A 16,626-nucleotide genomic window follows, 5' to 3' on the forward strand; every position below is an offset into this window, starting at 1 on the left:
AATGGCTATTTAGAGAATCTTAGGGGTGTGCAAATTTTGGTAAAAATTTGGCTAATCGACCGAATTGAAAAATTCCGATTAATCATTTTTTTTAACCAAATTAAAAATACTTCGGTTCAATTAATAGTCAAAGGTTTTATAGAATTTCGTTAACGGTTAATTTGGTTCGAAAATACCGATTAACTGAATTAACTGATCGGTTAACCCCCCTCCCCCCCCCCCCGCCCCCCACACACACACACACACACACACACACACACACACACACATATATATATATATATATATATATATATATATATATATATATATATATATATATATATATATATATATATATATTCTTTGGTTAATTATTATTTATACTTACACTTTTTAAATTTGTGCTTTTATATTTGTAGTATTGTTATTGTATTGTTTTTGTATATTTTATTATAGATTTATTACTATATGCGTTAATGTAATTAGTAATGTTAATTTTTATTTATAATTTAAGGATTTAAAATTTTAGTTAAAAAAATTTTGGTTAAATCGGTTTGGTTAACTGAATGCAACCCCTAGAGAATCTCATTATTTTAATTTTTTTTTTTTTCAGTTCGAAAATATAAGTACACTATTTAATAAATTTGACATTTTAAAAAAATAAACAAAGTGGGGAAAAAAAGTAACATTTTAACATGCTGCAGCTGTGAAAGACTTGATGAAGGGAGTAATTTGAGCATTGAAAATTGACATAAAGTAAACTGCAAAATACAAATCCACCCCCTCTATATATGCTGGAAGGGAATCGTGAAAGATTCAGAAACTCCATCCTACATTTGACTTTGCTAAAACATAATTAGCGCACACCCACAGATTACAGGCAGTTTTTGTCGACAACAACAATAATAATGTTAGTCGGTCCATCCATAATTTTTACACACCACGCCACCAGCTCATTCTTGGATCCACAGTTGTTATTTAAATGTGCATTTTGAGTAAATTTGATATATTATTATTTTAATTAGTAAAGGATCACAATAAATTAAATCAACCTAAATTATATATAGGTCTATAGCTAATCGATTCAACCAAGACTATCAATAGACATCCAACTGCCCAACCAATTTGGTTGGGTTGTCTTTAACCACGCACTTACTTAATCTTTGATTTATGAGTAAGCTTATAGTCACTACCTAACTATACGTTATGGTAAAACTTGATAGGGTTATAGGGCAATCCACTTGGCCTAAAGAGCTCACTAGTGCATTTTCCGACCTCAATAGTGTATTTCCTGACCACAATGCATTTCTCGATCATAATGCACTACCCGACCATAATACACTTCCCAACCATAGTGCACTACTGCACTTACCGAGCACAACCTACTTCTTGATCTCATGTACTAATAGACCTCCTTGTCTTATTTATTAATAGACCTTCGGTCTCGTTGATTAGTAGACCTCTCGGTCTCCAAGCATCCCATTAGGTGTCAAAACTCTAAGGACACGTGGAAGACATGTTGAGCATCCGGCATGTGTTCCCTCTTCCCCTCTATATATAGGACATTTATTGCACCTAGAAGGGGCCATGGACTTTTGGCTCCCAACCTACACTCTATTTGGAGCTTCCCGATCTAACGTGATCGATCTTTAATTACTTTCTCGGTCACACTAATCAAATCTATTAATTTTTCTGATCTCATGTGTTCGGACATTTATTTAACCTCCCAGCCATATTATTTCACCTATAATAAAATTCTCAGTCATAGTTGCCCGACCCAAAATAATTTACTCTATCAACTCTAACCAACAAAAAAATTATAAAATGATAAATAAACATAAATTGTCTATAATTGATCGATTCAAACTAAAATAAAAAAATAAAAAATCAATATACTGCTATTACTGAGAGTCGAAAGTAGAACACGACCTTTTTTTTTTTTTTTTTTTTTTTTTTGAATGCTAGAACACGACCTACTTAATCTTACTTTCACTTTAGATTTGTGACTAAATTATGCAAACAATTATATTATGATACAGGGCATTAGCAAATGTTGTAAACAGAACATCATTTGACTTAAGCGTTCCACATTGCACCGAAACGTGTAAGCCACGTGCCATGCCTTTCCTCAGTTCAATGAACCAAATCAGATGCAAGCAAAGCAAGTGAGTCATGCCACTTGTAAATTACTCTATTTTCAGTTTCTCAAATATTTACATTATTTTTTAAGGTTAACCTATAATTGACTTCTATTTGAGATTTTATATTTCTATATTTTTTATCTTTTTGTCAAAAAAAAAAAAATTAATAATAGTTGAAAGACATTTTGGTTACAAGTCACTTTTTTTTTTTTTTTTTTTTAATTAGTCAATATAATCAAATATTCTTGATTTTTTAGTTTTAGAAACACTTATTTGAGACAATTTATTATATTACATATATGGAGTATAAAATATAAAGGAGTTTTTTTAAAAAAAATAAATAACAAGATCACATTAATTCAAACCAGATCAAAGTATATTAACACCCAAGTCACCAAGTACCTTGTGGTATGATGACATCTGTTACTATTTTAAATGGAAGGTCCCAAAAATGTTGACATTATTAAGTTGAACAAATACTATTTATATATTAGATTGTACTACTCAAAAAAATGATAGAGTATATAGTTTTTTAACTAGTAAATGGACTGCTCTATTTGTGGACCGTTTAACAAATATAAAACTAACATTACAAAAACCATTAGCGGAGTCTCTTAACTTCCTCATTAATTAAATCAAAAGAGGAGCAACATGAATGATTTCAAATTCCTTGAATAACTAGCAGGTGAGCATATGTTTTGATTTGAGCCTCCTCTACTCTATAAAAAATAGCTAGAGCATGGATATACTCCGTAATAATTATATAAATATGTTCTTTTACACCATTGAGATTTTTATTGATTATTTTTACAGACTATATATGGTATGGGCATGATGACTTGAGAACCAGAAACTTAACAGTGTTCAGAAACTCTCAAGAAAGTCACAGAGCCCAGTCCTCAACCTATCAGCAGGCTGTTCTCAAGCCATCTGAAACTGTACAATATTATACAACACATTCTGGTGAACAAATAATGAGGCTTCAGAATCCACACCTTCTTTCTTCTCCTGTGTTACTCAAAGCATTTTCATTATCCAAAGCCTGTGTTTCTTTATATACAGATAAACGAGGCATGGGCCAATCAATTCTGCGTCTGAGAGGCGTTTGCAGAGGTTGAGATAAGTCTCAAGCCCTCCCGACTGTTGGATGCTTCGTCTTAGTCCCTGAAGGACAGCCGCTCTGTCCAGAAACTGCGGGTGCAGACCCAAGTCGAGCATTTTCGTTAGTGTTTCTGCAGCATTCTCGAAATGCCCGCCTTTGATGTAGCCTCTCATCAGCCACGACAGAGTTTTTTTCTTCTGAAGAGAACTCGATGTCTCCATTCTGGTGAGTAGTCTTCCTATGGCGCCCGCTTCCTTTTGGGAGGCGCATATAGCTAATACAATGTCGTAAAGGTCTCGGTTAACTTCTTTACCAATAAGCTTCATTTGCCACAAGTGTCTCTCGGCCTCGACTCCATGGCCCGAGCATATGTACATTGCAAGAAGCCTCTCGTGAACCACCCCGTAGAGGGATGGACCGCCCTCTTGAATTGCCCAATTGGACAAGCGCACCCCATCTGCCAGAAGATCCGCCTGGTATTTCTCTATGGAAGTAACACTTTCGACATCCAGCTCAGCAACTAGACCGGCTTTTGTGAAACTCTTTAGCTTCCGTAGAGCTTTTCCGAATTCATTTAGCTCTTTTACCACAGCGGTCATTGCAATTAAATAGCTGTATACCTCTGGCTTCAATCCACAATCTCTCATGTTAACCACTAATTTCACTGCCTCTCGGTAATTCCCTTCCTCCTGACAGAAGCATTTATCACCGTTAGGAAGAACATTAAATTCAAAAATTAAAAGCAACCAAAATTAAAGAAACAATGGGTAGTATCATAGATTTGCAAACCCCAGAGAGTGAAAATAAAAGAAACACTTCTGATTTTAAACTATGCATAACGAGGCAGAACCATGGATCCAATTATCTGATCTTGAATCATAAAGACAGATGGGGGAACCCCAACAAAGTTAGGTTGTTGGCTTGGTAACCACAAGATTCCAAGTTCGACTCTTAGTGGGAGCGGCCTATTGACCTACTTGGTTTGAGCAAGTCAGCTATGGACAACCTAGACTGGTTTATCTCCTTGTGGTCCTTTGCCGGCTAGGGACACAAAGCGAGGTTTACCCAGTACACACCCTCAGGTAGTGGCTGCGAGTTTCCCTCATCACCCAAAGACAGATTTAATCATGTCGAGTACAAATAATTTACTAAAACGTTGACATTATTAATCCTATCTTGCCAAGTATCTGAACATAACATAGTTTTCACGATGTAGAACATTATGAGCATATTTCACTTCACCTAGACAACTAGACGTCAAAATTGACTGGCATATTCCCATGGTGCGAATAACAGGGTTCCAAGAATTGGAGCAATACAAACTGCTAAATTTCTGGGTTGATACTGATCACAGTACAGTCAGAGATCAGATTTCGGAGTCAAGAATAATTTTTGTTTTAAAAGGAAATCTTAAAATATTTTATAGATTGCTCGACAGAAAATCCAAAACTAATGGAAGCAAACATAAGGGCTATATAATTTTCAATTCAATTGAAAGAGAAGTGTCCAAACCGATGAAGTTTGTGAAGACTACCTTTGTGGCAAAACAACTTTTAAGAATTTTGTCAGACACTTGGACCATAATACAGTTCTATGCAATTCAAATTACACGAAGATACACTCTCTACATACAGTAAAACAGCAATTGGACCACAAAATATAAGGCAACCATAAAAAGAAACCGAATGCTAAAAGAAGGCATAGATCGATCTTACCATCATCTTCCAAGCAAGAAAGCCTGTTGGACCACCCTTGTGCCCTTCAGAATCACCCACAGAGTAAGCAATCTGCCTCTTAAGCACCTCCTTCACAAACGCCACAGCTCCCTCCTTCTCACCGGCCTCCCAGTACAAAGAAACCACCTTCTCAATCATACTAAAGCTCGGTTTTAACCCTACACAATCCATGTCCACCAGAAGGTCAACCACGTCCCCGCTCTCACTCTTCGACTCGATCAACTTCTTAACCCACCCACACATTATCGAAACCATGAGCTCCATCGTTTCCTCGTCGACTCTATTCTCCTTCCTAAGCCACTCAAACACCTCCAATGCACACCATGAATCCCTCCCTTCCTGAGCAAAGTACACCAGAACCAATTGCAGCTCTCTGGCAGATAATTTCTCGTTCATTTCCTCGAGCACATCGGAGGGCTCCCTCGTCATCCGTTCCAGTTCCTCAATCGCCTCGAAAAACCCTTCCCCCATTTCTTCCTCGTCATCACTGGTCACGAAGCTATCTAGTTCAACCGAATTGAAAAGCCTGAATTCCCGAAATTTCCCCTTTCGAGGAACCGCAAAACTAGGGCTTTGACCCGACATGCAAGCCGAAACCCTGAAACATGCATGAACTCTCAATTTCTGACATTTGGGAGAATTGACAAAACCAGAGCCTCTTGAGGAACGAGCTTGAGTCAATCCTAGATACGCAAGAGAAGCAATTTCATTGATGGTGGCCATTCTTGCCAGAGATTTCTAGGGCTCTATAGCTCAAAATTCCCAGAATAAAGATAAAGGAGACAGGTTTTCTGCCAGAAAATTCCCTTCTTTGGCAGAAATTCATAAAATTTCAAACTTTTGTATCCACAAACAAGCCAGAAACACTGGAAACAATTAATTCGAGAAAAATCCAATCCAGTAAACAAGATTCCAACCTTTCCGCTTCTGCAGATTGACAAAAACCTTGTCTTCTCAAAAACGATGATTTCGCAAACTATTGTAGAGAACTCCCTATAAGGAAGAGATTTTCTTTGAATAAAGTTGAAGGAAAGATATACCATAAACTACAAAGCATTCTCAGTAACTCAAGATTTTGGGAATTTCCAATTTATTCACAAAACCATATCAAGACGAAGGAAAGACTACACACCAAACACCATAGCCGCAGTGTTGCAGCGATAAGTTGTTGACGGTTCTTCGATCGTTTTAGTTTGCTACAATTGAGGAATCAAAGGATGTGAAATGACTTGGGTAGCCCTGGTGGGTAGGATAAGGGATTCCACCGCTTGTCAGGTTTTGGCGCTAAACATGAATCACGCCATTGCTGTGTGGTGGAAAGATCAATGGCGGAGATGAATCGGCGATGAAGATGGGGATTGGGGAATCACAGTTCAAGAAATTTCACTGTTTTTTAATTGGTTTACGAATGTTTATACGTCACTTTCTGTTTTTATACACTTTCTATTTTCTAATGGATATACTGTCGGGCGGTTTCTTATAAAAATCTTTTTTCTATTTTACGGAGTAATATTTTATTTTTTGTGAGTGGGTTAGTCATTTGCCTTTTTATTTATTTATTTATTTTGTCTAATTACAAGTATTCTCAATTAGTTGACTAATAATCACATATCGAAGTTAGTTCTGTTTCAAGCACTTCTTCATAGATTGGATTGAACTCCAAACCTAATTAAGCTATAAAAGACACACGTCATCGTATCCATTATTCACACTCTTAATCTTTAATCGTATAAATATTATGGTGTACATTTTTTTTTAGATATCTATTTAACATTTCTCATTTACTTTTGCCAGTCATTTCTTAAATTAATTTGTATTATATTGAATGCGACTTTATAGACATTAACTCAACGAGAAACATTAAGAAATAAATAATTAACCAAAAATATTTAGTAAATGTTATAGCAAAGGTCTAACAATCATCACATAAAGTAGGGAATGACAATGGATTGAAAATGAGTACATTCACCACTTGACGCACCTTATATTTTATCTACCCACTTCCGTCATTGACCTCACAGTGGATGGACTTTTTCAAAACTCACATAAGTTCCACTGAATACAGATACCCATCGCTTATAATTTTATTAAAAATTTTTAAAAACTAATAATAATATTTAAATTATTTACACATAATAAATTTCACTAGCTATACTAAAACATAATATTCAAATATACTCCGCAATAACTAAAGTGTTACTTTAAAAAAAAAAAATTATTAGTTTAGAACTAAAAATAGTAAAATGTTAATGACAATTAAAACAAAATTAAAATTAGCTACATATTAATAATTATTTTGCTATATACACATGGTAGGTCAGATTGATTTTTATGCAGGTTTTGTATATAAACGTATATGCAATCCGACCCACTGTAAGTTTAAAATTTTTGAAATTATCATCCTTAATGTCAAGAGGTGGATCGTTGACTTTATAATAAGAATTGGACTTACTAACAATTTTATGTGTGAGTTTTAAGACTTCGAGAGAATCTAACAAAAAGATCCTTGAATGTTGATGGGATGTTTGGTAGGATAGAATTGTAATTCTATTCCTATCAAATTCTATATATGAAATTGTAATTCTATAGTTTGGTTGGAGGGAATTGCAATTCCATGCGTTGTGGAATTGTAATTTCGTTGTAAATTACCATTTTACCCTCATTATTATTATTATTATATTAATATTATATAAGGGCATGTTAGTATTTATTCACTTCTTCCCTCTCAATTCCTCATCATTCTATTTCTTCGTACCAAACAATGTAATTTTTTTTTTTCACTTTATTCTTTTCTCAGGGAATTACAATTTATTTTTCCCTTAATTCCCTCTTTTCAACAAAATGCCCTGTAAATGTGTTGATTTTTTTTGTGAGTACGGACATAATATTGATTTGTTGGAAGTTGTATTAGATCAATTGTCGAAGAACATAAAGAATCTCATTTTATTAGACACCTCTAACACTATGACTCAGAGGGTTAAAATGTAGTTAATTGGTTCATTTGTTTCTTCTTCTTGTCTTTTGATTGTACTAGTAATTCACCTGCGCGATGCACGGAAAAAAGTTATGCTATTATAAATATAAATAAAAAATAGAAAACCAAAAATATTTTAAATTATTTAACATAATAATATTTTTAAGCTTTCATTGGTCAAGTATTTATTATTTTTATAGAATACAAAATTACAATTAAAATTAAAATTATAATTATAATTATAATTTTGTATGGTTAATATAATCTCTAATTATGTGCATATTCAAATAAACTTATAGAGATAATTTACATAATTACATTGATTTATTCTTAATTGTATTTCATCTATATTATAATTTTCACAATACAAATAATAACTAAGATAATTACATTTGGAAAGCAAATTTCAAATTTTGTATGTGTAAATTTAAACTCTAATTGAACACATTTTTTATATGATTATATAATATATAGCTATTTTATTTTTCAAAAGTATATTTTTTATATGATTATATAATATATAGCTATTTTATTTTTTAAATGTTGTGTTTTTTTTTTTTTATAATAAAGGATGTTGTGGCATTAATTATAACATTAATTATTTCCCAAACCATATAGCTTTATTATATAAAGGATTTGTATTTTCCTTTGGAGTACCCGAACAAAACTTTTCAAAATGTTTTAAAGTGAAATCATTGATAAGCTACGGTTCTCGTTCTATACTTGAGTTAAGCAGTAAGATCGATTAAATAATTTGTATTAAAAAGAATAATAATGAGCATATTACATTAAATATTTATCTAAATTTTGTGGCTTATGCTTCATAATCAATCATGATTAGGCGAATCCGCATGATTACTTTATTGGTAATCATTTGCTTGCTTAGTTGGTAAGCCTATTTTTTTTTTTTTGAAAGTTGGTAAGCCTATTTGATTATTCTTAAATGACACACCATAATTGACATGTGGTAAGTGATAACTTGTTTTTAAAAACAATCTATAATGTTTAGTTTTGTAGGGTGTATTAGGTTGTAGTTATGTATCATTGTATGACAATACAATATAATAAGAATAAGATTACTTTAAGGTGTATGATGAAAAATTTAAAAGTATAATGCTAAGTAAAGTAAGATAAGATTATATATTCTTATCGGTACTTGAAATTTAAAGAATAAAATTTTAATTCAGAGAGTAATATATAATTAATCAACATCTCGATTGAATTTTAAAAATAAAAGGTAAAAAAATCAACATTTCGACTCCATAATAATATAAAAATGTATAATTTAATTTAATAAATAAATAAATAAAATAAAAGAGAACAGTAGCTCGACCAACAGTAGCTCAAAGCATGTTTACTGTATGGTTTGAGGCTAATAAAAAAATACGCAGAAGGGAGACAGTTGACTTATTTACAGATGCCAACTAAATTTGTTTGGAAGAATGATAAAAGAGAATGACAGCCTAGGCAAAGGAATTGGGCAATTGGTCGAATCTTTTATGTGCCCCCAAATAGTGGTGAAATCTTTTATCTTAGATGTTCACTTAGCATAGTTCGTGGACCAACTTCATTTGATGATATTAAAAAAATTGATTAAAAAAATTGATGGTGTCCAATACAATTCATTTAGAGATGCATGTTATGCACGGGACTTAATTGAAGATGATAAAGAGTATGTCGATGCAATCAATGAGGCAGCAGTTTGGTCTTCAGCACATTCGTTAAGGAAATTATTTGTTACACTTTTGACCTCCAATTCAATGTCTAAGTCAGAAAATGTGTGGGAGCTAGTTTGGCATTACTTATCAGATGATGCTGAATTTATTTCTAGAAGAAACATCTCAACTTCAGGTAATAATTATATATATATATATATATATATATATATATATATATATATATATATATATATATATATATATATAATATCTTAAAGGATGTTTTTTTTCTCATTTTGTAAATTTAATTCTCAATGAATCTCAAAAAAAGAATTATGCGTTGCTTGAAATGGATAAATTGTTGAATGCTTGGAACAAATATCTAGCTGATTATCCGCCTATGCCAATGCCAGATGAAAACAATGATCTGTTTGTCATATGATAAGGAAGCTCTAATGCATGAACATAATTCTTTGCTTGAGAAACTAACTGATGAACAGTTAGTCATCTACAATAAGGTGATTGCAGACGTCGAAACGGAGAAAGGTGACATGTATTTCGTTTATGGTTATGGTGGAACAGGGAAAACTTTTTTGTGGAAGACACTTTCAACGGCTTTAAGGTCCAAAGGTGAAGTCGTATTAAATGTAGCATCAAGCGGTATAGATTCATTACTTTTACCTGGTTGAAGGACTGCACACTCCAGGTTTGCTGTACCAATTTCTGTTAACGAAGATTCCACTTGCAACATTAATCAAGGCAGTCCACTGGCTGAATTGATAATCAAATCCAAACTAATAATTTGGGATGAAGCTCCTATGATGCACAGACATTGTTTTGAAGTACTGGACCGAACAATGAGAGATTTAATGCATTTCAGAAATTCAAGGAGCTCAACGATGACCTTTGCAGGGAAAATAATTGTTCTGGGGGGGGGGGGGGGGGAGAGACTTTAGACAAATTCTAACCGTTATTCCAAAAGGTACTCGACAGGATATAGTACAAGCCAGTATTAATTCATCTTACTTGTGGAATAATTGTGAAGTTTTTCGTTTAACGAAGAATTTAAGATTGCGAGGTGTTAGTGATGAAGAAGATGTTAAGAAGTTAGATAGTTTTGCCAAGTGGATTGCAGATTTAGGTGATGGAAAACTTGGTGAAGATAATGGTGTTGATTGCAATATAATGATACCGTCTTCTTTTGTATTGGAAAATGGGGGCGATCCCATTAGACAAATTGTTGACAGCACATTCCCAGAATACCGTTCTGGAAACATGGATGAAAGACAACTCGAGAGTAGAGCTATTCTAGCTCCAACATTAGATATTGTCGACGAGGTCAATGAATACATGAACGATATGAATCATGCCGCATCCATAACATATTTGAGTTATGATTCTGTTTGGAAGTCGGAGACAAATGTTGATATGCAATCTGAGGTCCACACAACAAATTTTTAAATAGTTTGAGATGCTCAGGGGTACCAAACCACTGTTTAACTTTGAAAGTTGGAGCTCCAGTTATGCTGTCGAGAAATATAGATCACTCATTGGGATTGTGCAATGGTACAAGGTTAATAGTAACACAGTTGGGAAATCATGTTATTGAGGCACAAATCCTATGGGGCAACAACGCAGGTACAAAGGTGTTGATACCAAGGCTATCTTTGACTCCTCCAGACCCAAGTCTTCCATTTAAATTTCAAAGAAAGCAGTTTCCACTCATGTTGTCATATGCAATGACAATCAACAAAAGTCAAGGTCAAACACTTTCACATTTTGGTTTATTACTGAAAAAAACCAGTTGTTAATCATGACCAATTATATGTAACAGTTTCTAGGGTGAGTAATCTTAACGGTCTTAAGGTCTTAATTTGTGGGGAATCTAGAGGTCTTTTAAACAAGACTCAAAATGTAGTTTATAAAGAAATCTTTAATAATTTGTAACTGTTTTTTTTATGGAACCCCAATAAAGTATATTTTGTCTATTTATTACGTCCATAACCTTATTGCTAATATATCTTCAATATAACAATCTTTTATATATTTCATCATAATAACATGGCCGGCCCACGGGTGCAACTACTAGTGAGTCCTAATACCAGTGATGTTGAATTACTTGAATCAACAAAGAACTTTTGGAAATTCTTAAAACGCTGAACTACACAAACACACAAATAGGTTATAGATACACAAATATAGATAAAGGGAGAGAGAGAATACATCATAAGCTTCGAGATCTGTTTGAACTTGGCTTCAACTTCCTTCTTGTTCTTAGGGTTCTTATTGGGGTGCCACATGGCCAGCTTTCTGTAAGCCTTCTTCAGGTCGTCATCTTAGGCGTTTCTATCGACATCCAGTATTGTAGTCGACCCCCATCCCTTCTCCTACTTCCGCTCTCTTTCTCTTCTTCACTTTGACAGACTTGAAATTCGCCCTTTCGTCTTTCTTTTCAGGAAAAACCATAGCCCTTCAAGATGTTTATGAATGAATGATTGATTGATCATTGTGCATCGTCACTTTGGGTTTATAACATGGTATCAGAGCCTGTTCGGTTCACTTTGGGTTTATAACATGGTATCAGAGCCTGCTCGGTCTACTTTGGGTACATTGTTATTTGGTTTAGTTTACTTTGGTCGACGATCTTCATAGCGAACTGGACAGAAGTTCGGACACTGGATATTATAAGAGGACATGCTTATACCTTCTAAGTTTATTAAAGTAAGTTTATTTGTAAGATATGTGAATGGGGTCATCCTGTATCTGACAATATTTATTGATAAAACAATATTGATATCATATTTTTAAGATGCTTTTATTTTATTTTGTTCTTATCTATTGAGCACATCTTGATTATCTATTTATATTTTCTGATATACAATAAGTACCTCTTGATGATACTTTTGCCTTGTGTTGTGTTACAGCTACCATGCTAAACTAGATAACATGTTAGTTTTTGATTGTGTATCGAATATATAAACGATTTAAGCAATATGAAAAGTGCATTTTTTATTGCATTACGCCTTGACAAATTGGTGGTATGCACTTTGGAATTAACTTTATGTTTGTATATACTATGAATATATATAAATTACATAAGAAGTTGAAAGTGCTTCTATTAAATTTTAAATCTTGAAAGTTGTTGCTCAATCACTAACACAAGTACATATGATTTGGATTTGACATTCTCATTAATACTTGCAGTATGTGAAAATTTTCATGTCATGTGATGATCTTTTACGGAAGAAGCAACTTTGCTACATCCTTGCTCACCATGTAAGTACTTAATTAGTAAGTTGAGTATGTTTGAAATGCCAACATGGGTGATGCTATACTTAATTTTGAAATGTCAAATTCAATTTATTGATCTCAATCAATAAAAGTGATCTATTATTTTAGACAAACATAGTTTCATATCTGTCAAATTCTCTTTAATAGAGAATTGTACATGTTATGTTAAAAAAAAAAAAAGAATTAGACATGTTCATTTTGCTAATTTATAATTTCTAAATGTTGATGTTGATATACTTGTTACAGCGTAAAACGTTTGAGCTTGATAAATATATGTGTAGTGAATGAAGATTTAAAAGGATTGCAGTTTATTATTGGCAACAATAAACTAATTGAGGGTTATTTTACCATGCTCGTGATATTGATGTGATGGAGCCTAAATCCCTTGCGGACATTTACAAGGTTCATATCTTTGAAATAATACCTACTATTTGTCTTGTCTGGTTGCATCTAAGTGTACTCGTGTAAATTATCCTTCAAAGTTTATGTTATGATAGTTTCCTATTGTAGATTCTGCATCAAGTTAGTTTTCTTTTGTCTGCCTTTCTCGTGTTCATTCCAATTTTGCTAATTTTCATTGTTTTAACTTTTTTGCTATTCTTATTCCTTTTCTAGCCATCTAAGTTCACATTTTCTATTTTTATTTTGATGTCAGGCTCATTTGGTTGATGATCGTGGTGTTGCTGGAACAATTGTTCTCTCAGCAAGACACAAATATTTTAATTATAATCTTAGCTTTTTGTATTACTTTTTTTTATACACAAGTATTAATTTATATTATATTATATATAATACAATTAATAATAATGTATAATATATATTTTTTAAAATGTGCTATATATATATATTTAATATAAAAATGAGTTACAATATTTACAATAAAAATAACATTTAAAAATATTAATTAACAAGCCAACGTACGAAATCAGAGAAATTTATTTTTTTATGGTCCAATTTTTAGTCGCCCCACAAGGTAACATGGAGCGGTTTATGAATAATCTACGAGCAGCAACTTACTTTGACACTCCTAAAAGTGGATTGACACTTACGTAGATGAAAATCATTTAACTAAGACCCTGAAGACAAAACATTACAAATAAAGAAAGGGGATAATCAACCCAATCCATACAATCAGGTAAAGAAATGGCTTCTCTAACTAGCTAACTTACGAAAAACATAGGGCTCGTAAGTTTTATGAATTGGCCCAGATATCAGAGCCTGTTCGGTCTACTTTGGGTTTATAACATGGTATTAGAGCCTGTTCGGTCAACTTTGGATTTATAACATGGTATCAGAGCCTGTTCGGTCCACTTTGGATTTATAACATGGTATCAGAGCCTGTTCGGTCCACTTTGGATTTATAACATGTAATCAGAGCCTGTTCGGTCCATTTCATACGTATTGGGAGAAACCCCATGCTGTCGTTTGAACAAAAGAATCATCGCAAAAGGAAAACGTAAGATGCGCGAGAACTTAATCACCTGTTCGGTCCACTTTGAATTTATAACATGGTATCATAGCCTGTTCGGTCCATTTCATACGTGTTGGGAGAAACCCCATGCTGTCGTTTGAACAAAAGAATCATCACAAAAGGAAAACGTAAGATGCGCGAGAACTTAATCACCTACCACTCCGACGAAAGAATGAAAACTATGTAGTCTTTCAAGTAGATCAGAGAAGAAAGCAGTTTCCACTTATGTTGTCATATGCAATGACAATCAACAAAAGTCAAGGAGTTTCCACTTATGTTGTCATATGCAATGACAATCAACAAAAGTCAAGGAGTTTCCACTTATGTTGTCATATGCAATGACAATCAACAAACAACAAAAGTCAAGGAGTTTCCACTTATGTTGTCATATGCAATGACAATCAACAAAAGTCAAGGTCAAACGCTTTCATACGTTGGTTTGTTACTGAAAAAATCAGTTTGTGTAATTATTTTGTTTATGAAACGCCAATAAATTATAAAGAAGGGGATACCCTAAATATACACACTACTTGCCTCAATCGAAGTTTGAACCCATCACATCCCACTTAGGAAAGCAACCCAATACCAATAAACTACAAGCTACTTGTGTGTGTAATCACCTACCCCTCCGACAAAAGAATGGTCGTGCAACGCACGAGTGCAACTACTAGTACAATATAATAAGATTACTTTAAGGTGTATGATGACAAATTTAAAAGTATAATGCTAAGTAAAGAAGTAAGATAAGATTATATATTCTTATCGGTACTTGAAATTTAAAGAATAATTTTTTAATTCATAGAGTAATATATAATTAATCAACATCTCGATTGAATTTAAAAAATAAAAAATAAAAAAAATCAACATTTCAAATCCATAATAATATAAAAATGTATAATTTAATTTAAAAAATAAATAAATGAAATAAAAGAGAACTTCATAAACTCCTCAAACATGCACGAAAATAAAAATTTCAAACATGGGCTTTATGGATTATTGAAGATGGATTTGCCCCAAAGTTCCATGTTGAGATATGGCTCAATTCCCCAAATGTCTTGTTGGTTCATTGTCATTCTTAAAACTTGTTGGCCTTGTTCCTTCTCTTGCTCATATTCTTGTAGTTGAAAAAATTGATATTTTTGAGTGTCCTGAAACTCTTTAAGCCTTTTCACTTCACGTTGCATCCCATCAATTTCCTCTAAAAATATTCATAAAAATCTCGTAATATATGGTTTAAGAATGAATAAGCCTTAAATTGAAATTATTAACCAACCTTTAAGGAGATTGGATATGTGAGTGATATTATCCAACTGTTCTTGCAACGATGCTTTCTGCATCGCCAATACATTTTTCTTGTGTTTGTAATTCTCGATTTCAGGACGAAGAAAAGATATGGTAGCCTACACAAAAATAGTATTTTTTTAAAAAAATATATATATAAACGAATGAATAAAATCTGCAAAATAAATAAATAAATAATATAATTGCAACTATTATATAAAAGATTTAGGGAAAATGATATTTATACCTGAAGATCAGTCACCCTCTTTTCCATTTCTTGCATGTAGTGAGCCTTCTTATTTCTACACCTTTGAGCAGATAGCCGATTGGATATAGTCCTGCAAATAGCACAATCAATTTTTGTTTCTTTTTATTTATTTATTTATTTATTTATTGTAGTAAAATGAGAAATGGGTCGAATATACTTTCTGAGCTTTGTTAGATCCATAGAAGGATCGACTTTACGACCATGACTTGATTCATATCTGATCAGTTGTTCAAGTGTTAGCGATGCCATTTGAGTAGCAGATGATCGTCTTGCAATTCCTCCCTTTTTTCTGTCACGTACCTTTCGCTAAATTGTGTTTTACTACTTACACTCGTTATGGTTTATACATGGTGCCCCGAACACAACATAAGTACAACAAATCGTATGTTGGCAAGAATGTTTTAAAGAAAAGGGAAGTGAACTAGGAAGATTAATGACTAAACCGAGAAGGATTGGTGTTTATCTAAATGTGTGATATTACTTAGGACAAATGACTATATTTATATGCAAAATCGAGCAATGTTTGTAATCTATGTGGAGTACTTGTCATGTGATGGTTCCGTTGTTTACCGTTGCCATTGAGATATACATAATTCTAAATGTAATACTATAATAATCAATCTGAGGAATTTAATGCTTTCATACCACCAAATAATAAACGATTAAGTATTACGAGGATATGATCTATTCAATTACATTACTTACTGTTGATGTATAAATAT

General features: G+C 33.0%; 1 protein-coding gene and 1 long non-coding RNA gene across 2 annotated transcripts; one reads left to right on the top strand and one right to left on the bottom strand.

The window, feature by feature from the left end:
- Positions 1-2,846: 2,846 nt before the first annotated feature.
- On the bottom strand, positions 2,847-6,354 carry LOC109163220 (pentatricopeptide repeat-containing protein At2g30100, chloroplastic). The gene is made up of 2 exons (XM_019311987.1): positions 4,941-6,354; positions 2,847-3,914 (listed from the first exon to the last, which is right to left on the bottom strand). Exons 1-2 carry the CDS (start codon positions 5,682-5,684, stop codon positions 3,141-3,143), a joined length of 1,518 nt encoding a protein of 505 aa, XP_019167532.1. The 5' UTR covers positions 5,685-6,354; the 3' UTR covers positions 2,847-3,140.
- Positions 6,355-12,272: 5,918 nt separating this feature from the next.
- Positions 12,273-13,600, top strand: LOC109163254. The gene is made up of 4 exons (XR_002051235.1): positions 12,273-12,631; positions 12,798-12,869; positions 13,131-13,286; positions 13,540-13,600. It is a non-coding gene; the product is annotated as an uncharacterized LOC109163254 (long non-coding RNA).
- The last annotated feature ends 3,026 nt before the right edge of the window (positions 13,601-16,626 follow it).

This window comes from Ipomoea nil, unplaced genomic scaffold (assembly GCF_001879475.1).
Source record: "Ipomoea nil cultivar Tokyo-kokei standard unplaced genomic scaffold, Asagao_1.1 scaffold0302, whole genome shotgun sequence".
NCBI classification, from domain to species: Eukaryota; Viridiplantae; Streptophyta; class Magnoliopsida; order Solanales; family Convolvulaceae; genus Ipomoea; species Ipomoea nil.